Here is a 25,574-nt window from a genome sequence, read left to right on the forward strand (position 1 = left end):
TGTTGTTCTATTAATAATAATACTTGCTTTGTAGGATTGTTGGAATAAACTGAGCCGGCGTGCAAAGAGCACAGTGTCTAACATAGAAACAGCCCTCACAGTAAATGGTCGATGTTTGTCCTTCTTGCCACCGATACTCAAACCCAGCTCCAGAATCTCTCTATCGGTGACTCGTAGCCATGCCCTCACGCTGCCGTGCCCCTGCCAGTCTCTCCGGCATCATGTTGACTTATGCACTGCTGGAAATATATTGTGTTCTGTCGCATGTTTGCAAATGACAGATCATTAAGGAAGCACGGAGAAACTAGGGCAAATCAATACAGAGCGCAAATGGCTGAAATCCCCATCAGATGTTCCCATTGTGTTTACTGGGGCCGGAAGATGTTCAGATGTTTGATTTGTATGTTTGTTTTTATGCTAGTTCTATTAAATCAGTTTGCAGCCTGAAGAATGTTTGCCAAAGAAAGACACATGTGCCATTTAAGAGAGACCTAAAACAGCTGTTGGCTTCAGACACCTCTCTAAATGTGACAGTTTTTGCTGATGCTAATGCTTCTTTCATCCTTCACGCCGAATTTTTGTCACTGGGAATATGGATCTTTGCATGCCTGTTCCAGGCTGTATAAAAGCCACCGGGGGCTGTCTGCTGCATAGAAGCTTCGTGTGTGCGCACACACCGTGGGCTTACTTCCTTCACAAAGGGGCCGTTTCCCTGAGGATGACTTGGCAATGACTAAAAGTGGAGATGCCTCCGCTCCAAACGGGATTCAGCAAAGCTCAGTGGCGGAGAGTTCAGGTGTTTGAATGGGACGAACTTGAGTTTCCTCCCAGCTGTAGCTCTTCCCGGCTACGCGAATTTGGACAGGTGACTTAATGTCTCTGAGCCTCCATTTTCTCATGTTTAAAGTGGGGATGGTAATAATGAACAGGATTGGCCTCACAGAGGTGTAAATATTAAGATAAACCATGGAGAACTCTTAGCCTAATGCCTGACTTACGAGCACCTGGTAGCTATTAGTTCTTACTATTGTCATTATCCCTGCCCTCGCCTTTACTTCGCATTGGAAGAACACTGACATCACAACGACACCCCTCAAACAGACTCTGACGCCCCCTGGGGCAAGGTTTACCCACATTGTGGCACTTGCCATGGGCTTGGCACTCCATAGGGGGTCCGGTGTCGGGCCGGGACCCACAGCAGCATAAGAAGTGGATAGGCTGCAGAGACATATGCCATCCCCAGAGTGTGCGCATCTGACGAGTACAGGATGCACAGAGCCTCCCTGTGGAGATTGGAGGTTTTTGTTCAAAATCACACCTTTGCACTCGATTTGCATATTTATATATATTCGCAACTATACTGCATCTCCCTCAACTCCTACAACCTTTTTACAAAATACAGACTTCTGCAGATGCTGCCTGATGTCTCAGCATCAGCACGGGAGTCTTAACCTCCCAAACTCTTCTGTGACTTTGGGGAAGTCACTTTAGTCTCTAGGCCTCAGTTTCTCTGTTTTCAGAAAGAAAGGCAGTATGTCCAATGGGCAGAGATACATGTCAGTTCTGCCACTTACTAGCTCTGTCACTCTGGACAGGCTACCTGATCCCTCTAGGTTTTCTTTTCTGCATCCACAACATGAGGCCAGCACAGCTTGTCTCATAAATGTAAGGATTAAAAGAGATAACAGACATAAATCAACTTGGCCTCATAAATGATAGCTCTTCCTGTTTGTTATGTTAGCCATAGAATTTGGTTCTGTGATGGACCGTCTTGGGCTGTCACCATCCCGATTATTAAACTCCTTGGGGAAAGGTACCACGTATTGTTCACTGGTCCATCCCTCCCTTGGCTCTTACGCCCATCACTAAAGTGGAGGTTAATTGATTACGAATTGCACAGGCAGCCAGCTGACCTCACACTCAGTGCTGACCTGACTTGCATGGGCTCTTGGCCTGCAGCTGGGAGCGGTGGATCCTCTTGCAAGAACTGAGGGGGTTGCCCTCTGGCTCTCCCCAGAGGCATCATCCAGCCACAGTCCCTTGCCAAAGTGGCAGGTGAATCACAGGATTCCTGGAGAGTGTTTTCCACCTGACTGGCAGCCCCCGAGACCCATAGAGCCACTGCCTTGGCTGAGAAATCCCTGCTGAACTCTGCTCAGCTGGAAAACAAGAATGTCCTTGGAACTTCTCAGTCAAGGCAGCTTGCCCCGAGTCTGCTGCCTCCGTGGGTGGCTGGATCCGGTAGCTCACAGACTCGGAGACCTGGTGGCTTGCTCTTGTGCCTTACCGTGAGCTAGCCAGGCCCCCGTCCAGCCAGCCTGTGCCCATATGCCCAGCCGAGCATGCTCCCCACCCCCTCCAGCAGGCCACAAAGGCTTCCTTAATAGACCGTGGCAGTCTCATTTGTAGACTCTATTCATCCAGCAGCCAAGAATGATCTGTCCTGATGCTCCCTTTCTCCTCCCACCCACCCTTCCTCTTTTTCTCCACCACCCCCCCCCACCCTTCCTTTGGCCTGGAGAGTGATTTGTCTGTGTTATGGGTAGGCCTGACAAACCATTCCACATTAGCAGCTGAGATGTTGTTTGAAATGGGAAAATTGCTGGCAAACTGCTCCATTAGCGGTTCCAGTAACAAATACTCTCTTCCCCCAATGAAGATGAGATCGCAGAGGCACAAATTAATACGACTGTCTCCCCGACTCTGCAGCGGGGATTACTCTTCAAGATGAATGGGTTCATCCCAGCCAGAAATGCATCCACTAGATGTAGCCTCCAAGGGAGCCACTTCCGCCCGTCTGTTCCTTCTGCTCCCCCCGCCCCCGGTCCCTCCCTGCACACACCTTTTTGTGTGTCTTCCCAGCTGAGGGTTCGGGAACATCCATGCCAAATGAGGAGGTGATGAAAAGATCCATGCCCTGGAGAAACGGGAGATGGACGAAGAGAGGCTGAGGCCTCAGCCGAGGCCAGGGCATCACTTATCACCTCTAATAGAGGGCCCTGCCCCCCACTCAGGCCTGGGGCCCACCACACCTGTTCTTGATGACAGGAAGTCATCAGAGAGGCAAGAGAACAAAGAATTGAGATGCTTGCTCACTGCCCGAGGCTCCTTCTCTTCAAGGAAGTTCTGGGCCCTGGGCCTGCAGCATTTCTTGTCATTCCAGCATCCTAGGAGAGGAGGCTCTTCAGGAAAGTCTGTAACGTGGTAAAGCCAGGGATTCTAGGGCCCTCAGGTACCGGGGGCTGGTTTGAAGAGTGTCAGGCTGGGAGCCTAAAGACTTGAAGGTCGTTTGTCCAGCACTTTAGAGCAGCCCATTGAAAAACCCAGAAACAGTTATCAAATGTTGTTGTTTATTGTCTGTGGTACTCCTGAAACTAATAAGTCAGTTACACCTTAATAAAAAACACCAAACCAGAAATGAAGTCAGCCATTGTCATTTTTGCCTGTTTGGTGCCCCTGTGGCCGTGGGCCTGAGTCTTTAATAACTGAAAGGTGACAGGCTTCTCTGGCAGGTGGGCATTGCCGGCCCACAGGCCATTTCTTCTTCTTTCCTTCATCCCTTTGACTTTTTCAGCACTCTGGGGCTACAGCTTTTCTGAAGAAGACCTCTGCCTTCAAAGACGGCTTATAATAAGCAAGAGCCAGAATCCTCGAGGAGAAGTCCTCTTTTCTAATTTTTCCAAGGGCAGTTAGATCCTGAGGTGGGTGCTCTGTCCAGCAGAACTCGAGTCTCTGGCTTTCGCATAGTGTTTGCCTGGTGTCCCGTAACCAGTAATGGGCGCCATGTGCTGAGAGGGACCGTCCTGCCCTCAAGGCCCTCAGCCACCACCTCTTGACAGGCGGATGGCTAACTGACTGTTCTCTGCTCTGTTTCTCAGACGCCTGGAACAGAACTCCATCAAATCCATCCCTGCTGGAGCCTTCACCCAGTACAAGAAACTGAAGCGAATGTGAGTTTCCCCTGGGGAGAGATGAGGCCGCTGTTCTCATTTGGGGGGTAACGTGTCTTAGGTCGTGGGCAACCTGCCCCGCTGACAGCCTGCATCGCCTTCTTCCTGGAGAGTTCAGCGTCGGACCTGGAACACTCTCTAAGATTGGGAGGTACGGTTCAGGAGTGCTGCTTTCAGATGGTGAGGTATACGGATTTAGACACCTCAGAGCTAAGGGGCTCTCCAACTAGGGCAAAGTAAAATGATCTGAGTGAGAGCTGAGCTGAGTTGGCTAACAAACCCACACCACCATTTCGATGGTCCTCACTTTCCTCACATGGACCTGAAATAGGAGTGTCAGTAAAGCTGGGACAGTGGCCTTGTGTCAGACTACGGCACCCTAACCAACGTGCCTACAGCCACGCACACACTCACCCTACAAAGAGCGAGCATCTACCACGTGCAGGAATGCGGGCTCGGTGGACAGAGTGGGCACTAAAACAAAGTCTGCTCTCCGGAGCTTACATACTTGAGTGGGAGAACACAGAAAAGAAACAAATACCAGAAATTGGTAAGTACTAGAAAGTAAGACAAAGGAAGGGCCCACAGCAACCTCTCTGTGCGGGTGACCCAAATGAAGGGTGAGAATGAGGAGCTCTCAGGAGAGAGCAAGTGAAGAGCCCTGGGGAGCGTACATGGATGGTTTGCAGAGCAGCAAGGAGGACGGGAGGGTGAGGGAGACGGTGGGGGTTGTGTCGGAGAGGTAGGCGCATAGGGGCCAGATCCTGTGGGCCCTTTAGACCATGGTAAGGACTTTCTGTTCTTTCTAAGTGAGATAAGAAGCCTTGGGCCCTTCCTTATCCTCCAACCACATATGTCTTGCCTGTGATTGTCCCCACCATCCCCATTACCACTGCATCCAGGATCACTGCCACCACTGTATCCTATCCATACCTGGGGGACACCAACACTGCTGTCCCTTCCCTACCACAGCACCACTGACAGCATCATGCATCATGGCCCTCATCCCTGCCATTGTGGCAACATCATCATCACTGCCCTTCCTCAACCCATGACTGCCCTGAACCCTGCTCTGTGAGTCACTCAGACCAGGGCACTTGGAAGGGAGGCTAGTAGGATTCAGAAATGGCCCAGCCATTGCCAGCATAGATATTAAGAATCTGGGAAGGAGACACCTTTCCCTTTTCTGGGCTAAGAAATCGTTTATCATAGTCCCATAATCAAAACGCTGTTTTCATCCCAGTTACTTACCCTCTCTGGCCCCCACAGAGAAAGAGCAGGTAGAAATATGCATAGACTCGATCTTGCGCCCTTCCACTGAAGGCTGATTCATCGGTTTCCCTTGAGTAGGAGGGCCTCCATTAAAGAGGTTAAGTGTCTACTGACTCCTTTTATGTTAAAAATAAACATCCCCAAGAAACAGTGGCATTGGTAGGCTTTACCCTCGGATCTTGGGAAGGCAACTTCCCATCTCCCTGGAAATCCAAACCAAACAAGATTTTCTCCTGGTACGATTCCAGAAGTAGAAACCAACATAATGAGCCAGCCCTGAGCACGTGCTTTTTTCCCCTCCCCTTGGCAGCATTCTTGCTGGAGGAGCTGTATAAATATAGGCCTTAATATTTAAAACCTTGGGCCATTAATCTCCTGGTCTCCCTGCTTCCCCAGCTCACTCCATCCCCCCCCCCCAATTCATTTTTAAAGCCTGGCTTGATTATGCAGCCAGATAGTAATTTCAGTGAAAAATGACAAGTTCAGTCACTGCCCCAACCTATATCTCTTGCATGATTTAAGTTACTGCTCTAATTTTTTGTGAAGTCCAGGTAATTTAGAGCTTGCCTATGTTTTACTGTCGTTTCTTCATCCCGTTGGAGTTGCCGTGATCCGTGCATTCAAAATTCATAAGCCCTTCTCAGTCACGACCTGGGAAGGGCATTTAATTTTTGATCACTTCTGATGCTACTGATGTTTATTATGATGCCCTTTTTTTCCCCCAAGGAGATGGTGGTAGGGAAGAGAGACCACTTAAAAATGTTTCCAATTAACAGAACTTCACCAACCAAGACTGCAGTATGATGGCTTGGGAGAAGTAGGGCCCCTGGTGAGAATGGATTTTAAAACCCTAAGTGTGAATTCCTCCTAGGAGGACATGACCAGTCTCTCTAACAGAAAGAAGTTTCCCCTCAACTATGCATGACTACACCCTCCTCTTATCTCTAATAACAAAAAAAAAAAAAAAAAAAAAAAAAAAAAATTCTCCTGGAATGAATGACTTTGTCCCTATTTCTCATGGCCAGCTTAGTATAAAAAAATACTTCCAGGTAAAAACTAGTGTCACAGTAGAGAAGCCATTTCTGAGGAGACTAGTGGGCAGTAGAGAGAAGCCCCTGGTCTTACGGGGCCGGTTAACTGGTGGTGCCGGCAAATGGGGGCCGCACCTGTGTGGTTTGGCCAGAAAGGCGTGTTCTTTCTGTTCTGGTTCCCATTGCCACGCTCTTAGGTAGAGTAGGATTCCACAGGCTCCAGCACTTGCCAGAGTCCCACAGTTGTATTCCCCACTCTGAGCCTTGCGCGCAGGGAATTTGCCACCTTGGTTCTGAACCATCTGGAAAGTCCTGCCTCTTGGCCACCCAGTTTGTAAGCCCCGGGGCACTGGAGTACATCTGAGACCGACCAGATGGGAAAACACTGTGGCCTAAAGGATGACCCCAGGACCGTGTGCACAGGAATCACTGGAGATGGGCTACACGTACAGGTTTCTAGCCCCCTCCCCCCTGCTTGCCAAAGCAGACTCCCTAGAGATGCACTTTAATAAACACCCCAGTGATGTTTGAGAACCACTAAGCAAGAGTGACCCAGACTCCTGGAGTCAGCTCAGGGCCACCCGCTGTGGATCGGGAAGGGTCAAGCATGGAGGTCAGTGAGTGGCAGCAGCCTTCCCCAGCCTGCCTTCTGTCCAGCACCACCGCCTTGTGCATCCGTCATCATGAAGTGAGGGGAGACTTGAGATGCCAAATACCTAGCTGTGTCACGTCACTTGTGGCTCTAGGCCCTTCACCTCTTTGGGCTGCCATTAGCTTCCTGCAGAATTAAGAACTAAGTTGAAGTGACCACCAAGGGCAATTCCTAGCTAAACTATCAGTTGTCCACTTCTGCTCCCCATCATCTCCAAGACCACAAGACCTCCCTCCCGTGCTACAGAGACAAGTGTGTCCGAAAGGCTAGCTGTGGCCTGAACACCACTTCTCCCTGATGAGGCTAAGGCAGAGGGCTCCCCTCTCCCACCCCCGTTCCAGAACTTCCGCCTTCACGCTAGAGGTCTAAGTAGCTTGAAGGGACATCCCATGATCAGGAAAACAAAACAGAACCCAAAAACAAAACAGAACAAAACCCCGGGCTTGCTCAGCAGTCTGATCCGAGCACAGACCCCGCGCGCTGGCCTGACGTGCCTTGCGAGGCAGGCGGGTGGAGGGCGAGCAAGAGTAGGATAATCCAGTGCATTTGCTTGTTAAGACCCTTATACAAAAGTGGAGCGCCGGAGAAAAGCCTGGTGTAAACCGACGAGTTTGTGAGCACGATCTGTGGATTTGTGAGAGGCGATCTTGCCAGCTAAAGGGATAAGCTCGACAGCTGTGCCTAAGAAGCCTTAACCTGTGAAATATCTTTCAACTTACTGGCTTTGGATCCAGGGAGGGAAGGGAGCAGAGGCCTAGGAGCGGTGGCGGCGCAGGCCTTCGAAGGCGATTAGAAGGAAGGGAGAAACAGATCCGGGGAGGGTGCTTCCGAGGCTGGGGGCTGGGTGTCTGGCCTCGCCGGAGGCAGTTGCTTAAGAATCTGCTTAGATGTGCTTTCTTCGCCATAGTCCCTTGTCTCCTCCTTGTTGACCCTCCAAGACCCCAGCTCTCTCTTTCCTGCACAAAAGCAAAGACCCATTGATTTATTTTGTTAAAGGAAAAGACCTGGAGAGGTACGTTGTCTCTGGAAATTGGAGCAGCTCACCCTCCAAAGATAGGAGCCCAGAGGCTGCCCTCGAGCTAAGGACTCGGAGAAAGGCTTCCGCCTCAGTGAAGGGCCATTAGCACAACTAGAGGCTGGATGGTCAGAAGTCACTGCGATGCAGGAAAGGGGCAGCCTCTCGGCTCTAAGGAGGAGCCAGGCCAGGGCCATTCCTCTGCACCAGCACGGCCAGGGTGGCTGCCTTCTGTCACGCAGCCTCCCATCCACGGTACCCCACAGGCCTGGGCATCACCCCCCCTCCCTGGGCTCGCGCCCGTCTGAGGAGCGCTGCCAGTGACAAATCCGCATCTCAGAGCCGTCCCATGAGAATCTCATGATGTGCTTGCATCACATGACCTGGAGGACGCACCGAACCAGACAGAGACTAAAGTCTCTGCTCAAAACCTTTTTCCAGGTCAGGAAGGAAAGGTCACTGGGGAGGTGAAATGACTCAGGACAACTTGCGGGAGAAAATCAGCATTGGCTGAGGCATGCGACAAGAAGATGATGCATGCCCGAACCCTGGCCTGTGTTTGGGTGAGGCCAGCTTCTGCTTCGTTTATACTGTAATTGCTTGGTGATGCGACAAGGCCCTGAGGTGCCTGGGCGCAGTCGTCCCTGCAAAGGGAAGGGCTCACACGGGCAAAGTCCTATGTCAAAGTCAAGGTGCTGTGGGTGAGCATTCTTTGAAAGGCAGGGAGAGTGAAACAAATGTACATTTCATCAAGAGACAGTTGAACTGAATGGTCTTTAAGCCCTTTCTCTTGTACTATGAATAAATAAACTGATTAATTCTCACCATTTGAAATATCTGAAGTGCTTGATTCACACCGAGGAATGACCGTATCGCACCTTGGAGCTGTGCTCTCAGACTCTCCCATTAATGTTTTTTAGAGACATCAGCAAGAATCAGATATCGGACATTGCCCCAGATGCCTTCCAGGGTCTGAAATCACTCACGTCACTGTAAGTGGGGAGCAGAGTCGCATGGGGGTGGGGGTTTGGCAATGGGAGAGGGATGGGTCCATATTTTTCAGGAGGTGTTTATCAAGGCTTTATGTTCCCTTACACACTTGTGGCAACCTGGTAAAAGAAACAAATATTTCTTCAGGGGAAATTGATCTTGGGGAATATTTCTACAACCCAAATGCATTATTTTTATTGATTAAGTGCCCAGCAGCCTTCCCAGTTATTGGCTTCTAATTCAAATGCATCTTCTGCTCTACCCACACTTTCCCCTCCCGCCCGCGTGCCTCAGCAGCGCTCTCTAGGGAGCTGGAGGGACGGAATGGTAATAATGTATGTCTATTACCAATGTGCCCATTTCGCCCATCTATGTGACCTGGTCAAGGCAGAAGCTAATTTTCTTCCCTGATTTTCAGGCTTTTTCTCCAAACCAGCCTCATGGCCTTTGCTCGGAGTAAGCATCCACCCCCTCCTGTAAGGTCTTCTTCCCTTGGATTTTGCAAGGCTAGGGCAGCCTACTGGGTGGAACCACAGCCTCGCCCACCAGGGACTCAGAGACCCACAGGGGCAAGAGGGCGTGGAGCTTTGTCCTCATTCTGTCAGTGACTCGCCACGTGGCATAGGGGAGGCCACTTGAGTCTACTCTATATTCCCCCCCAGACAAAACGGGGATCGTGCTGTCTTTCCTGCCTACCACGCATTCTGTGGTGCCCGTGATGAAAATAATTGGCAGTGCCTATGAAGCACTTAGGGCATTCGGGGGTCTTGCTGGTTTAATCCTCAGAACACCCTAAAACACAGACTCCGTCCTCATCTGTCTTTTACCGTAGAAGGAGTCAGGTGATCTAAGCGCCACACAGACAGGAGCTTTTATCCGCTTTGATCCTGGCTGAATCTCTGGCACCTCAAACAGTACCTAGCGCATAGAAATTGCACAAAAATAAAGCTTGTGGAATAAGTATAATTATCCGAAGTCCACAACTGGGAGAGGCAGGATTTGAACCCAAGCAATGAGACTCCAGAACCCATGCTCTCAATCCCCATGCAATGCTGCCTCTCCAGATAATGTGAAAAATACACACTAAGACACAAGAAAGGTATCATCAGTTGATATTATTTGTATCATTTGATGGCCCGCCCACTGAGTAGGGGCGAGGACACTCAGAAGCAGGCTGTCAATGCTTTTCTGCTCTCTGTCACCTGTTTGCTTAATTTATGAGTGGGCAGGTAACAAGATAGGCATTTTCCCCACCTGGCCCCATCCCACTGGGAAGGGGCTGAGGACAGGGAAGTCTCTTGATTCAGCTGTTGCCTGCTGCTTGCAGAGTAAATTAGTTTCATTTATCGACTAGAACATCTGGCCGGGATATCAAAGACAGGATTGTATGTGAGATTAGTGTCTGCTTATTGTGCTGAAGATCACCGAGGAGCAGAGAGAGTGGCTGTGTGCTGCCAGGATCCTATCCCTGCCCCCACCCTCCCATTCCCTTATATGGTTTCCCTCTCCTGGGACTTGGGCACAATCTGAGGACTGCAAGGGAAAAAAAAAAAAAAATTCAAAATCTGGTGGCCAAACATGAAATTGCCATCCCACTAGCCGGTTCTGAAATACACCGGGGCTGTAAGGGAAGTGCCCCCTCACCTCTAATGTATGCATTTACCCATTCAAGTAGACGCCTCCTGGGCACCTAGAATGTGGCAGTGAACTGGATAGACAAGCCCCTTGGTCTCACGGAGCTTGGAACACAAACATGCCCAGCCCAAAGTCAGGAGTGGCCGACCTAAAGGGCAGGAAAGCCTTGCCCATATGCATTCATTCATTCTTTCAACAAATACTATGTAGAGCCTGTCAGCTCTCAGCTCTAAGGACCCAGCCATGAGCAAGCCACATACTGTCACCACACACAAGAGCCGACATTCAAGGGAGCTAAGAGGTAGAGGACAAAAAACTGTTTAAATAAATGAATACGTAAGTAATAGAACATGACATAATGAAAAGTGATGAAGACATAAAAACAGGGTGACAGGTGGTGAAAAATATTAAAATATTCAGTAGAAGCTTCCCGAGGAAGAGTCCCACTGTGCACTCAGACCTGAAAGGTGGGAGGAAGTCAAGGAGAGATCTGAGGGCAAAGCCGGGTGGCTCTACGCCCAGATTGCTCCAGGGTAGACCCACAGCCCTCTTCAGTCTCCCCTCAGTTAGAGGTATGATGGGTCATATGAGGATCTCCTGCCGCAAGGCTCTGGTCCCACCAGCTACTGCTGCACTAAGAGCTTTGACATCAGCCGAGACGAGCAGACAGTGACACTACAGCGTTCGGCACAGTGAGCAGTGGGACATGAATATGAATTACAAATGTGAGCCTGAGCCATCATGCTGACTTTTATTTACTCATTAATTTGTTGAAACATTAATGAAACACACCCGCCGGCTGAGTGAGACACTCTTTTTCCTGGTGGCGTCTGGAAAATACGGGGTTTGGTTTATTGCTCCCATTTACTGTTTCCTCACCCTAATACTTTGTCTCTTCAAAGACGTGTAGCAGCCTGGATTTGCAGTCTGAGTGGGGATTGAATAATGCATTCATTCAGTGTACTTCAGGGCCCGAGAGGGAATTGAAAGGAAAAAACAAAAAGAAGAAAGAAGCCCTCCTTAGCTCAGTTTCCTTCATGTCAGAGGAGGCTGGACCCAAAAGAAGCGGTCTGTGCCATGGATGAGAGCAGAGAGAGGCCCCCGGTGTCCTCGGCAGCTATGTGGAGGGCCAACTGGACCCCCAGGGCACTGGGCTGTAGAGGCGGAGCGTAGAATTCTTCCCCAAGCCCCCCCCCACCACCACCTCCAAGTTCCTGAAGGCCAGCCCATGAATAGGAGACACAGTGTGAGGGAGCCTATAGGTCTGAAAGAGAAAGGGGTAAAACAATTCAGAGTTTCTTGGTTCCTGGAGCTCAAAGAGGGGCTGGAGTGCAGGGGCTATCACTTCAAGGTCACAGTTTCTTCCCTCCAGTGTTTCCTGAGTGCCAGTCCTTAACTCAGCAGTCCCTGTGCCATCTGGGTAGGACCCCAGATGCCCAAAGCCCTTTCTGGATGGATGATTAAAGGACTCAGCTCAGGAATTCCGAGGATACGATGGGAGAGTAAAAGGAAACGTTCTATAGGCTGGGCTCAACCTGATCAATACCCATTGAAGACTAGAAGACACAGGGCCGGCCAGCTTCCTACACATCTTATTTATTGCCGAGCTGTGAGTCATATTAGCCACTCGGGGAGACACTACAAAGGGACTGCTGCTCCCTGTGGATTATTTATTGAACTGGGCTGCCCAGGAGTGAAACAGGATGGAGCCCATTTCTCCTTGCCTCCCACACAGCCTGTCTCTCCAGCCCCTAGTGGCACTCGCCTGCTGTCCCACTGGTGAGGAGGAGGGGTGAGGCCAGCCAGGGAAGGAGATGCTCTGAGAAACCCCACACACCCACCCACTGGAGTTGGCCGAGGCGACGGCCTCTACTGGAGTGGGTTCCAGTGGCCTTGCCTCCACAGCGACCGCTGTCTTCTCCGCTCTTTTGCAGGGTGCTCTATGGGAACAAGATCACCGAGCTTGCCAAGGGACTGTTTGATGGGCTGGTGTCCCTACAGCTGCTGTGAGTAGGCCCCTTGTCACTGTGTATGTCTCGGGGACTCGTGGCAGGCTCTTCCCTGCAGACTTTGAGTCATGTTCTGTATGGTTCTTTGACTTTACACACACCAAAAGGAAAAAAACAATTCTGAGCTGTCCATCCCACACCTCCATCACCTCTTTTCGGTGTAAAGAAAGCCAGGGCGTTGGCAGAGGGAGGCCAAGGTCAATGTGAACAAATGTAAGGGCTACAGCTCAGGAGCCTGTGGGCATGAGTCACTGACCGGAGGTCTGGGGGCTAGGAGTTCAGCCTGAGTTGAATCCTACAAGGGGCAGCATCTTGCAGGAGTGGGCTAGGAATGTAGGGAACTAAAACATTGACACACCGTATTGCAAGAAAGCTGAAACAGAGCTGCTGACAGGCATGCGACCTTGAAGAAGGGTGGGGGTGGGGTGGTGAAATAATTACACAGAGGAACATAATCAGTCACCAGAGTGACTCTATCTGGGTAAGATGTGGCTGAGGGGGGAAGTGTTTATTTAATTTAAAGGAAGTTTTGTTGCCTCGAATTTTAAGCTCTGGGATTATTTATTTGCATTTATTTCATTCTGGTCATTTGAGCTTAAATGTTTGAAGAAGATAATTGAACTCCGGTGTGGAGAGGCAAGGAGAGAAACTTAGCTGGTCCTGTATTTTGAGATTTTCTGATGGGGGTAGTTACCTCTGGTTTGGGATTAGGTAGCCGCGGCATCTACGTGCATGTGCTGTGGGAATGGGAGTTTATGTGTGCGCGTCCACATCCTTGCCCGCTCCGTGACCGTCACAATCCCTGTGAGAATTGATCTTGAGTATCCTGGGAGCAGTGGAGAAGATCAAGGTCTCAGAGAGGTAAATGACTTGCCCTCAGTCACACAGCAAAACCGGTGTGGAGACTGGAGAAGAGCTGACTGGAGAAGGCGCTCAGCCCTTTGAGTAGAGGTGGGCGTCTGAGTGCAGATGAGTGAGCGAGTGTGTCTGTGTGTCTTTGTAAAACCATCTCCGAGTCACAGGCGGTGAGGAAGGGGCTTTCCTCCTCCCCGTGTGCAGTTAAGCAAAGCTGCAGCAGGAGTTTGCAGACCAAGGAGCCAAGCTGGGTCTCGGGGTGGGTGGGAGGCCTGGCGCAAGAACTGAGAGAGGAAGGTAGGCAACACTTTCTCAGGGTGATGCCCGAAGACTCTTCAAGGAAGAGGAAGTGAGACTCTTCCTCAGCCTTTCCCTTCTGACGTCTTTACTCCCTACCCTTTGCATGTCCTGTAAGACTCAGGACGGGACAGGTCCTCCTAGGACAGTGCGGTCACGCACATCAAGCCCACCGGCTTTCCAGGCAGCTCGTCCATCTACAAGCAGTAGTCACGTTTGTTTCAGTGACGCTGAAAGCAAGAGAAAGAAGATTCCGTGTCTTTTTCTCTGTATCCCCCTCACCTCCGTCTCACTCTGTGAATCTCTGTGTGGGCGTATTGGTTTCAAGGGTCCCACCCCTCAGGTGAGCCTTTAAGGCTGTTTGTTACAATGACACAGTAGGGCTCTGCGGGGAGCTGGGTGTTTCACAGATGGTGTTCTTTGCTTGTAGCGAAGAAACTGTAAACTATAACCACCGCCACAAGGCTAGCTAACTGTAGCTGTTAATCCCTGGAAAGAAGCCTAACAATATCATGGGCCTTGAGGTAGATTTGGGGGTGTTGTGTTGCAGTGGGCTGGGGTGAATAGCCCTTTACAATCTGCGTGTCTGATGTGGACAGGAAAATGCCCTTGTATACATTAAGGAGAACCCGAGCATGCATCAAGGTGCCTAGCACAGGGCATGGCTGGTTGCAAAGATCAATACATGCGTAGGGTGGGGGGTGGTGTGTGTGTACGTTTTTTAAAAAAGGAAATGTCTCCCAGCTCGAGCTGACAGCAGTGATGATATTAATAGAACTCACAGGACTTTGAGCGGGCAGGGAAGGCAGCTCTGGTTCAATCTCACCAAAATTGTAAGCAGATGGAATGGAGTAGCTGGGAGTAAAGACAGAGCACCCCCCTCACACGAGACCAAGAGTTGACACAACTTAGGCAGACTTGCTTTCCAGAAAGAAGCAGCAACCGCAGCCCGTCGTTGGGCTTTGACCTGCTGCTGAGCAGTTGGAAAGCATGTCCTGATTAGATCTAATTTAGCGTCCAGCCCGCTGTAGATTGGATTTCTCCTTGTTAGACTGGAGACACTCTGATAAGAAGGCTCTGATTAGAATACCCTGGTAGTCTGGGTAATTTCCTCTCCTTTGACTCGAAGGCTTTTTGCAAGAGGTTTGTGTTTATTTTTCTCTCTCCGTTTCTCAAATTATTGGTGCATCACAAAGCCAAGCTGTCTCCGCCACGTGAAGTGATCTTGGCCGTTTCCTTTCTAGTGCTTGTCATGAGGCTGCCAGTAATGAAGTGGGTACGTTGAGTTGTCCTGCCTGCACCCCTTTGTCCCATTTCTCCACATTTTTCAGCCATTCCACCACATTTGCCCAATCCCTGGGTGGTCCTCCTGGGTCGTTTTCTTGATAGGTTTGTTCCAGCGGATGGCCAGCACTAGGAGTAGAATATCTTAGGCTTCAGAGTTTCTCAGAGGCTGCCACAAATGGGTCTACGTGGAAAAGCTTCAACAGTCCTGGGAGTGATCCCCTAACCCCGACGCCCTGTCCTCTGAGTGTCAGCCTCAAAAGAGTCACCTCCTTTAATTTAAGTCCCAGAATCTTAGAGGTCAAAGGAACTTCAGGGCTCCAACCACAGTCTCCTACCCAGTTGGTGCAGAAACCCCTCCCATTCCCTCTGACAAATTCGATCTATTCTTACTGATGGTGTTTGCGATAAGTCATCACTGGCTATTTAGAAGGTTAGGAAGTTCTTTCTTATATTAAATCTCAGTAATGACTTCTGGGAAACTCAGAAAAGGCTGTTCTCAAAGTCTTCAAATGTTTCAAAATAACTAGTATGTCTCCCTGTAATTAATCCCAAACAGGCTCAGTTCCTGCAGACACTCATGGTGTAAACGCATATTCATTGGTTATTAGTAACAGCCCTTATTTATCTTTGGGGGAGTGCGTGGTGGTCTGTCAGCTTCCCTCCTTAAAACAGACAACTGGGGAGCAAGTCCAGCGCCATGTGGACAGAAATGTGTTTAGAGACTCCCACCTAAACCGCTGAGAACCGAACTATCCCACATTTTAAAGACATCTCAGAATCCACAGTTCGGACAGGACGTGACACTGCACACCTGCTCCCAACCCCAGGGATGGGTGCAGCTGGCTGACCAGAGAGGTGACCTGCCCTCTTCTCCCGGGCTGCACCTGTCCCCTTCCTCACCAGAAACTTAGGGTCAGTGCTTAGGATGCTCTTGTTCCTGTCCATTCCCCTGCCCACACCGGCTCCTTTATTCCTGAGACAACAGCCAGTCAAGTGCCCTCAGATGTCTCACGTTGTAGCTCAGAGGTCAACCTCTCCCAAAGCAAGAAAAGACATCAGCACGTCTCTAGAACCATCAGCTTCTCAGCTGATGGGTGGCTGCAAGTTGTGCCGTTTCAGCTCCCCCGGAAAGAAAAAGCATTTGTTTCGTGCTCATCGGTTGCATGCACTGGAATAGGAAAGTCACCCGAGTGGGGTGGGCGGTCATTTGAGGCAGAAGCTTTCGTGTAAATGCTGGCCGTGGTCGACGTGAAGCCAGCCCCAGGAGATCTTAAGCCAAGCAGACTGTCTTTGGGCTGGAATAAGTTAAGACAACCCAGGCACCTGTTGTTTGCTTTTCTTGGAAGGCAGACAAGACCATTTGAGAATCTTGGAGTCTGCCAAGCAACATGCCAGTTACAGGGCAGTAAGCAAAACCTCACTCCCGTAGCTCACTTTCCCTCATCAGCTGTTTCACAAGTAATACTACTGCTGCTCATAGTAGCCGCTCACATGTACTGACTACTTACTTACTGTTTCAAAATAACTAGTATGTTTCAAACTTACTTACTCCAGGGCCTGTGAGAAAGCAATCTGACATGCTTATGTGCTTCTCTAATCTTTACAATGATGCTAAGAGGAAGGTATTGTTGAACGGCCCATTTTACAGACAAGGGAACTGAGGATTGAAAAGTTCGGTAACACAGCCGTTGTCACTCGGCACGTATGTGGCAGGGGATGGGCACGCAGGCGGTCTAATTCTGGAGTCCACACCAGAGACTTCTGTTTCAGCCCCAGTCCCAGGCAGATGTGCAGATCTAGTTTTGGGGCTCCACGGAGCAAGAGTCCTCACTGGCTCCTGCCAAAGAACAGGTGCTGCTGAACTAACTGTCCAGCTCCTCTGGCTATGCCTCAGTATCAGCCATGGGCTGCCGTCTCCCTGGGACTTCCCCTGGTTCCTTGGCATCCCACTAACCCCTGTGGGAGGGTGTGAAGGAGGGGCTCATCTTTAAGGACTGGGTCGAGGCGAGATGCTGAGAACTGTCCCCCGCAGTCGAAGCAAACTTGTTTTGTGATGCACTCTTGAGAGAGGACGTCTTCCCTTTCTTGTGTACCTGGGCTCCCCAAGGAAGGCCTTCAGCGAGACTTAAAGTCTGGCGTCATGCCATGCTTGGTCATCGAGTGAATGGTTCACCCCTCTTAAAGGACCGATTAGCAAGCAGGAGGCAAGAGAAAGGTGAATGACCACCCTAGTAGCTGTTGAGGGAGAGAAGGAGCAAGCCTGGTCCCACTAGGTGAGGCCTTTGACCTCCCGAGAGTAGGTGATGGCTTCCCTGTCTGGTCTCTCAGAGTCTCCACTTCCCTCTGCTTGCACCCAGTTCCTAGAGTCCTCCTGTGTTTGTGGACTCCAAGGAGGTCCTGTTGCTCAGACAGGCCACCTGATGGCATCGCTGCATTTGCAGTTTCCCTTGCACCGGGAATCACCATGACAACCCACAGCTCTGACCAGCGGTGCGGCCATTATCAGGAGAGAAGGGAAGAGTCCCCTTTGTCCTTAGTGGGGCCTGGAAGGGCTCCTCCCATCTCCTCTCGTGAGCTCTTAGCCTGACCTGGCCCAGAGCAAGACCGGGCAGGGTTAGAGTTTCTTGACCTCAAGGCACCAGGCGTCACCAGGCTCCTCACCACATCTGGCTGCAGCAGCTTCCCGAAGGTCAAAGTAAATCCCCACATCATATGGTAAGGGTGAGAGCATAATGTTTGTTCTAAGTGAGAGAGTAGTCCTGATTACACTTAGTGGATAAAGAAACTCAGGGTGATAGAAGGTTACTTCTAGAGAAATTAAAAAAAAAAAAGAGGGAGAGATTCATGAGGGAGGTTTGACTCTATACCCTGCTGCTTAATCAGGGGTCCGAAGTTTCGCCCCAAATTGGTGTCCTCACTGATAGTTTATGCTAACGTGTAGTGGGGGTAAATACTTCCAGGGAGAGAACTCCTCTGAGGAGGAGCCGTAGAAAGGGTTATGCCAGGCACTTGTCGGTACCACCCTCCCCTACTCGGATCTGCGTCTGCGTGTTGGCGAAACGGAAACTGACCCCGCAGCCTTGAGTCAGGGAAAGGAGGCTCCACGAAGCACCCCCTGTGGCAGGAGCCTGGGCCATCTTCCTGTTCCATGGTCTTTCCTGCAAACGCTTCGCTGACTTCCAGAAAGGGGGTCACTGTACTCTTCCTTGGCACCAGTTTTCTGAGAAAACCTTGTACTGGAGTTTGGAACATGTTTGTGGCCTTTCCCGACAACCACCAGCAAAGTAGCAGGAGTACCGTAACCATGGTCTTCCACAGACCCATGGCAGGTGTGGAGAAGATAAATCCCACCCAGAATGTTAGCTCCGGGCCACTCAACCAGCACGTGAGCTGCCGGAGTTGCCACGGTGATTTTAATGTAATTTATCATTAAGCCCGACTCCAGATGTTTGTGTTTTTCCAAACTTTGCAGCAAAGGCCTGTGAGCTCCATGGTACTCTTCGCTGAGGCGATGTGGGCAAGGACAGCAGCTAAAAATGGGGTCTCAGTGGCCTTCTGCCCCATTGGCCTCTTTAGGGAAACTGGGTGTGGTGGGTCCTCTTCACCGATCGGGGTGGACCTCATCTCCCTCCTATGGTTCTTCTCCCTGTGTTGAGAGCAGCTGGGGCTTCCGTGGCCAGGCCGGGTCCCCTAGCAGAAGGACTTGGGTTCACATGGGCCCTCCTGAGCGCAGACTCAGGGAATTTAACCCATCTCTTCCCCCTGCACCCCGACCCAAGGTCCAGCTCGGGGGTTCTCAGTGGCTTGTTTCCTGCCTTGCCTTTTCTGAAGGCCACAGCTCTGGAAAGGATGCTCTTTTAGCAGCATCGTTATGTTGGTTAGTCAGTGGGCTGAGTGCTAATACCACTTGACACGGAACATATGTGGAAGCCGAACGTGCTCCGAGAAGAGGGGTGGCAGAGTGCCTCGTAGGGCTCACACTTGGAAATAAATGTGGAAGGTGCGCTCCCACTCCCACACGCGCCATTCTCCTTAATCTCCTCTGCAGGCAGTATGGCTCTTTTTGTTTTGTTTTATTGTAAGCTCGTGGGAGTGGCTTCAGAGAACTTACTGCCTAATTCCTCCTGCAAGCATTAGGCGATTCCCCAGGTCCCTCAGTGTGGGCATCAGGGTGGCATCGGGGGTGGGAGCAAAGTCTTGGGGCTTAGGTAGCATGGATCCACTTCTCCACCTACACTTCCTAGCTGTGCAAGTTTGGGCACTGGTACTTAAGCCTTCTCTGTCCCAGGGGTGTCATCTGTCATACGGCGATGGCACTTATCCTGCAGGCTGTGGGGAAATTAATGAGTTAGTGTTTGTAAGGGGTTTGGTGGGTACCTGGCCATACATCGTGCTTGTTACCTGTGAGATCATGTGGCCCTGCTGTTCGTCTGGCCTGACCATCTCGGCCCCCCTCTTCTTTTGCTCATAAGACCTCTGAGGCTTTTTGGGAGGTGGGTCTGGAAGCAGGTGGGTCTGGGAGGAGGTGGCCCCAAAAGATGGATGGATATGCTTCGGGGGAGATATTTATGAGCACAATATGCCCCCAGCCCCTGACTCACTGGATCCAGCAGACCAAGCTGGGTTGTAGTTAGGATGCCAAAGTTTGGAGTTTGAATAGCAGGCAGCCTCTTGAATGAGGCAAGCTGGAGCACCCCGCCTTGCATGAGGGATGCTGCAGTCCTTGCTTCATCGCTATCCCCTGATCTGCCCAGGGCAGACTGAGAGTTCAGGGCAGCCATGCATACCAGGTCCCAAATCAGCATGTGGTCAGGGATCACCGAGGGTGGAAACCTGCTTTGTACATGTGCGAGCCCCTCAGGAAGAACGTGCCACTTCGTACCACAGGCAGTGTCGTGAGCGTCCCCGAGAGCATCCCGTCTCTGACATCTGGCGCCACATCCTTCCTAAGAGTTGGCAGGATTCCTGATACCTCTACACAACCAAGAGGCAAGCGGTCTTCCAGACCTAACCAGACCTCTGTCCGCCAGGTGCATTTCAAAGCCAGCAAAAAGAGCCACTCCCGGGGACAAGGAACGCCCTCCACCGGGCACGGAAAAGAGAGTATGGATTTTATGTGGTGGAAAGAGTTGAAGTCTGAAGTCAGGCTCGTGCTTCACCTACCAATGGATGACCTTGGTCAGATCCGTCACCACGCTGACCCTCGGTCTCCTCACCGGCAAAATGAGGACAATCTTAGTGCCGCTCAGAGGGCGAAAGGAAATGCTGTGTGGGAAGTGCTTCAGAAAATGCTGGGCACAGGGCCGCCCAGAGCTGTGGTCTCGAGATGACGCTGCGTGATTAGTATCACCTCACGCAGCAGCTACACGGCTGCTTCTCAGAGGGGGATGACACGGGATGGGACAGATGGAGCCCCTTTGAAGGAGAAAGAGGGAGAATCCATCCCTCCAGTGAAATACCCGGAAGGCCTGTCTTAGGACTTCTTAGGGAAGTGCCGAACCCCATTCCAAATAGCTGCTTCCTCTCTCTTTGCTCTGTCACAGCGTGTTGTTTTAATTCCCCTGCCACTCTTGTCCACGTACCAGGTAGCTCGGGGGTCCTCCCGTGGAAGGCAGATGGAGGCGAGTAGCTGCCAACCTTCCTCCCGAAGGAGAGAGGACAGAAGGACAGGCTGTTAGATCTTGCTGGTGCTAGGGATCAGGGAGGCTGTCCTCGGCATCTGAATCTGGATAAGCAGCTTAATTTTATCTCTCCCTGCACCTACGTGTCTTGCCTTAGGGGGCCAAGCATCCTGGGAGAGAACGAGTGACCAGGAGACCGTGCCCTTCTGCGTTTCCGTCACTCCCTGCCCCACGCGCCGCGTCTCATGCTGTCTTTGCCTAGTAATTCCACCAGCCTGGCTCGTTTTGATGCCTTCCGTCTTTGCGATAACATCCCATGCTAAGACACCTAGAAGCAGTAGGGAACAAGAAAGCATTTGGATCAGAAAAAGAAGGCTCAGTAGTTCCCGTGAGTGAGGAGGGCTGCCAGAGTAGCGGGCAGTTCGGATACCCTTTCAAGGCAGGTCGGAGTCACCACAGCTGTCTCCCTGGGGGCCTCCTCTTTGTCCAGGGTCCAGCATTCTCCAGGGCAGCAGCTGGGCTCGTTAATCTGCGCTACGGTCTCAAAATTGAGTGCCCACTCAGGAGAAATGGGTGAATAAACTGGTGAAAGACACAATAGGTAATAGTGAGGACTGTGACAAAAGGGCGCGTAGGTCCTACTGAAGGGGACAGCCACTCCATAGCTGCCTCTGGTGGCTGCAGCATTGCTAGAGTTTCTAAGTTTTTTTTCCAAGGGAAAATAGAAATCTGGTGTGTGTGTGTGTGAGAGAGAGAGAGAGAGAGGGAGAGAGAGAGAGAGGTTTCCTGGTTTTAAAACACTGGGAGGGTAAATAAACAGATTTGCATGTGGGGTGTTGCAATATCTTATAGGGAGGATTCTATCCTCAGGCCATCAGACCTCTGACTTGTTCTCTTTCCTGAATTGTTCAGTATTTCCTAGCAAAGTGATGCCCTCAGAAGGCCCCGAAGATCAGATTTTGGAAAAATCATTCACCACGTGCTTTATTTTTCTTTGTAAATAAGCAAACCAAACACGTATGTGTAACATGTCCATTCCCGCCCCATGGGTGCTTGGCCCTGCTGGGTCCCTCCAGCTTTTCTCCATGGTGTCCTCCTTGGAAAGTGACCTTGACTAAAATGTAATATACAAAGCACAGGAAACTCTTGGGGAAATGCCACCAAGGGGACAGACAGATGGGCAGGGTTTATACGGCATTCATAAAGAAGAAAGTACACCCTCCAGAGACCCCAGTTCTTTTAACTACCTTCAGCATGCCCCCTGGAAACACGTGTGACCTTGACCAAGCCACCACACTCTCAGCCTTCGTTTTCTCACCTAAACGTGGGAGGCTGGCCCTGCCCATCTGCCCAGGTTACCGTGGGAACGATGGGATGCCAGAAAAGCACTTTGGAAACAAGAAAAGTATTCTAGCAACGGGAGCTTCCCTCCAGGAGGACATCTGTGTGAACCCTTGGGACTCTGCCCATCATTAGCCAGATTAAACAGGCAGTTCTTCCTCTTGTCACTGCCGCAGCTGCCTGCCTACACACAGGCTGCAGGGGGCCCGCTGGGAGGACGGGCCTGCAGCAAGGGAGAGGTGGCACAGATGACGGGACTCCCGTGGGCGGCCTCCACCGTCACCAGCTCAAGCCCCCCAGGCTCTGGCGTCGAGCCTCCAGAGGCAAGCCAGCCCATGACGAGTCTCCTGGGCCATTCCCCCATGGGAGAAGCTCTGAGCCAGCCTCGAAAGTAGAAATTTTAAAAATTTAAGAATTTTACTAGTTAGTTTAGTTCTCCCCGTTCCCTCTTTAATTAAAAAGGAAATGAGAACTGATTTTACACTAGTTAAGAGGATACAATTAGTCGGTCTAGTATCATAAAGGAAATTCTTAGGACTCGGGTTTGCTTGGCTGGCTAGCCTCATTCTGGAGAACTCTCCTATAACCCTCGTGGCATCACCTGTGCTGGACCAGTTTTCCCGGAAAGGCAACCTCCTTTGGTGCTTGTTTTCTTTTGTTTGTTTGTAGGTTTGTTTGTTTTGGTGGAGGGAGGGGTCTGAAGATCTAAAGCCGGGGCAGATGGGTGCCACCCTAGAGGAGTGTGGTCTCCTGGAGTGGGTATGGGGTTGGGTGTATTTCTTAATAAAGGCTCATGCTGAGCACTAAGAAGGAAGGAAATAGATGTCATTTGTCCCATCAGAGCCTGCAGTCATCATAGGTGTGAGGCAAAGGATAAACAGCAACGAACATCCTAGAACCACAAACGGAGAAAAGTGCTGCAAAGACGATAAACTGAGGCCATGGGAGACAGTGTTGGGGGTCTGGGGGGCCTACCGTAGATGAAGGGATCAGGGCAGGCCTCTCTGAGGAGGTGACATTTGCACTGAGATGCAGAGGAGGGCAAGGAACCACCTGATGAAAGGGGGGTAAAGAACGTGTTTAAAGGACCTGGGCCAAAACACTTATGGGAGTGATTAAGGAACAAAGGTATCGTGAGTGGGGATACGTGGGTGAGAGGGAAAGGAGCAGAGGTCAGGTCACATGAGGTTCCATCCATGTGCATGCACACGTGCAAGTGTGCACATCAGAGAGAGAATGTGCCTGTCGTGCACACCTGCTTACCCGTGAGCGTATTTCTCTGGGAGATTGCATGACCTGTGACCTTCCTCAGATTTCCGCGGGACCTGTGGTTCAAAAGAGCTCTAAGGAGTTTTTGGAGTCAAAATTGCCCTTAGTCCATCAACAAAAGCTTTAGCACAATTGTGCCTGGTGGTTTTTTGCATTTCCCGGAAGCTCTGCATTCTAAAGCAGAAAGTGAAACGCGGGGGGCGTTTCCAGCCTTCCCCTGGAGGGCGCGGGCACCGGGAAGGCTCGGCAATCTCAGCGCGGGGCGCAGCGGCTGCGCTCACCGCGTACAAGTGCCCAGACGTGTGTGGAGTTTCAGGGGCCACAGGGCTGCAAGAGACACACACGCTCAGCAGCAGGAGCCGTGGCTATAAGGAGAGCGTGGCGCTCTGCTGCCCGACCCGGCAGGCGCAGCCCTTGCTCGGCGGGGAATTAGCCGATGGGTGAGTCACTGGCCTCTCTCCTGCTTGCAGCCTCCTCAATGCCAACAAGATCAACTGCCTGCGCGTGAACACGTTTCAGGACCTGCAGAACCTCAATCTGCTTTCCCTGTATGACAACAAGCTGCAGACCATCAGCAAGGGACTCTTTGCGCCCCTGCAGGCCATCCAGACCCTGTGAGTACACCCCTCAGTGCCAGCGCGTGTCCAGACCCAGAGACCTCCCCGAAGGCAGGCAGAGTGAGCATGTCCACGAGGTCTAGAGCCCGCAGGGAGGACGGTCGAAGAAGAGTGGTTCCAGCTCACCTCCACCGAGCACTCCCGCGGTGCTCCACGCCTCATTGAGGCCTATCCCTGTATTCAGACCTTTAGGCCTCACAGCAACCCTATGAGCTCAGCGCTGTTATGATCCCTCATTTCTATGTGAGGAAACCAGCGCACAGAGAGGTTAAGTAACTTATTCAGAGTTGCACAGCTAGTAAGAAGCAGGATTAGAACAGGCAGTGTTGCAGCTCACCTGCTCTCTTAACCACGGCGGGCAGACTTCTGAGCCGGCTCTGTCTCTGCTGATAACCCAGTCCTGCCCACCCACACCCCCCATCACCCTGCAAAACCAAACCTCTGGTACAGGCCCTGAGAGTTTTTCAGCTCCGTCTTCAGGGAGCACTTCCTCACTCCCAAGCACTGCAGATGTTCGTAAGTAACTCCATTAGATACAAGACATCTGAGAACAGATCTCAGCCCAGCCCGGGCCTGACCATGAACCTGGGGCTTCTGGACACCTTCTATGTCACCTGGCACTCACTGCCCCTGTAGCCAGAGGCAGGTGCCAATACAGAGTTAAGAACAGCCACTCTATGTTGAACAGCGACCATGTGCTGAGCACCGTCTTGGCACTGTGAAGAGTCTTCTCATGAGCCAGGGGAAGCCAGACCCATGGTGCTGCCCTGGTGACGATGAGAGCAGCAGTACCCGCTACCCTGTGTGGAGCACTCGCCATGTGCCAGTCACCATACCGGCTGCTTTATGTGCCTGGCATTACCAAGCTCGGAGAGATCCGATCCAGGCTGCTGTCAGCACAAACCCTGGGCCTGCCACTTACTCGGCCCATCGGAACTGGTGTGGGTCAGAGTCGAGATCCCTGGTGGGTCCTGCCCCAAGTCAGAAGAGCAGGAAGATGGCTCCCCGTCGCCGCCCTGGCCAGCTGCCAGCTACACCTGTGACCCTCTCTGGCCGACAGCAGGCCTCAGCCCCCACCACCCCCGCATCCTGCCTGATGAGGAGGGGGGCCCAGCGCCAGGCAAGGTGGTGGTGGAGAGCGGCACCACGGGTCACTCCTGATCAATTGTCATCCCTCTCACAGCCACTTAGCCCAAAACCCATTTGTGTGTGACTGCCACTTGAAGTGGCTGGCCGACTACCTGCAGGACAATCCCATCGAGACGAGCGGGGCCCGCTGCAGCAGCCCACGCCGGCTGGCCAACAAGCGCATCGGCCAGGTCAAGAGCAAGAAGTTCCGCTGCTCAGGTAATCAGGTTATGGGGCTGGGCCCCACCTCCCAACTCAGAGTACAGCAGCCCCAGAGAGGCCAGTAATCCAATCTGGAGGACAGCAAGCACTCTAATGGCTCCTAGGGAGCATCTTTGCAAATTAAATTGGGGAAATCCAGTTAGTCCTGCAGAAAACCAATTACCTTATGGATTTAAAATAAAACACACACACACAATAAAAGCATGGGGGGTGCACAATTTCAGGAAGACAGAACCCAGGTGGCAGCCTATCTCCAGGGCGAGCTGGAAGCTGGGGGAGGGGCAGCCTTTGCCCATGTGCCTTTTAGAGGCCACGATTTATTTTCTTTTAGTTCCCGAAGTGTGCTCCCCAAGTGGCAGATAGGGAAATAAATATGTCCCAGG

At 51.4% G+C, this 25,574-nt stretch overlaps 1 protein-coding gene across 1 annotated transcript in view; it reads left to right on the forward strand.

Moving 5' to 3' along the window:
* Positions 1 to 25,574, forward strand: part of SLIT3 (slit guidance ligand 3) — a 585,386-nt gene that overhangs the window by 471,732 nt on the left and 88,080 nt on the right. Inside the window, exons 10-14 of the mRNA XM_045792074.2 lie at positions 3,879 to 3,950; positions 8,841 to 8,912; positions 12,480 to 12,551; positions 23,695 to 23,838; positions 25,025 to 25,188. Of these exons, the coding sequence (XP_045648030.1) occupies positions 3,879 to 3,950; positions 8,841 to 8,912; positions 12,480 to 12,551; positions 23,695 to 23,838; positions 25,025 to 25,188 (524 nt within the window). The remainder of the gene's footprint in view (positions 1 to 3,878; positions 3,951 to 8,840; positions 8,913 to 12,479; positions 12,552 to 23,694; positions 23,839 to 25,024; positions 25,189 to 25,574) is intronic.

The sequence above is a fragment of the Ursus americanus genome, chromosome 15, assembly GCF_024610735.1.
Source record: "Ursus americanus isolate L20-20 chromosome 15, mUrsAme1.1.p, whole genome shotgun sequence".
Taxonomy (NCBI): domain Eukaryota; kingdom Metazoa; phylum Chordata; class Mammalia; order Carnivora; family Ursidae; genus Ursus; species Ursus americanus.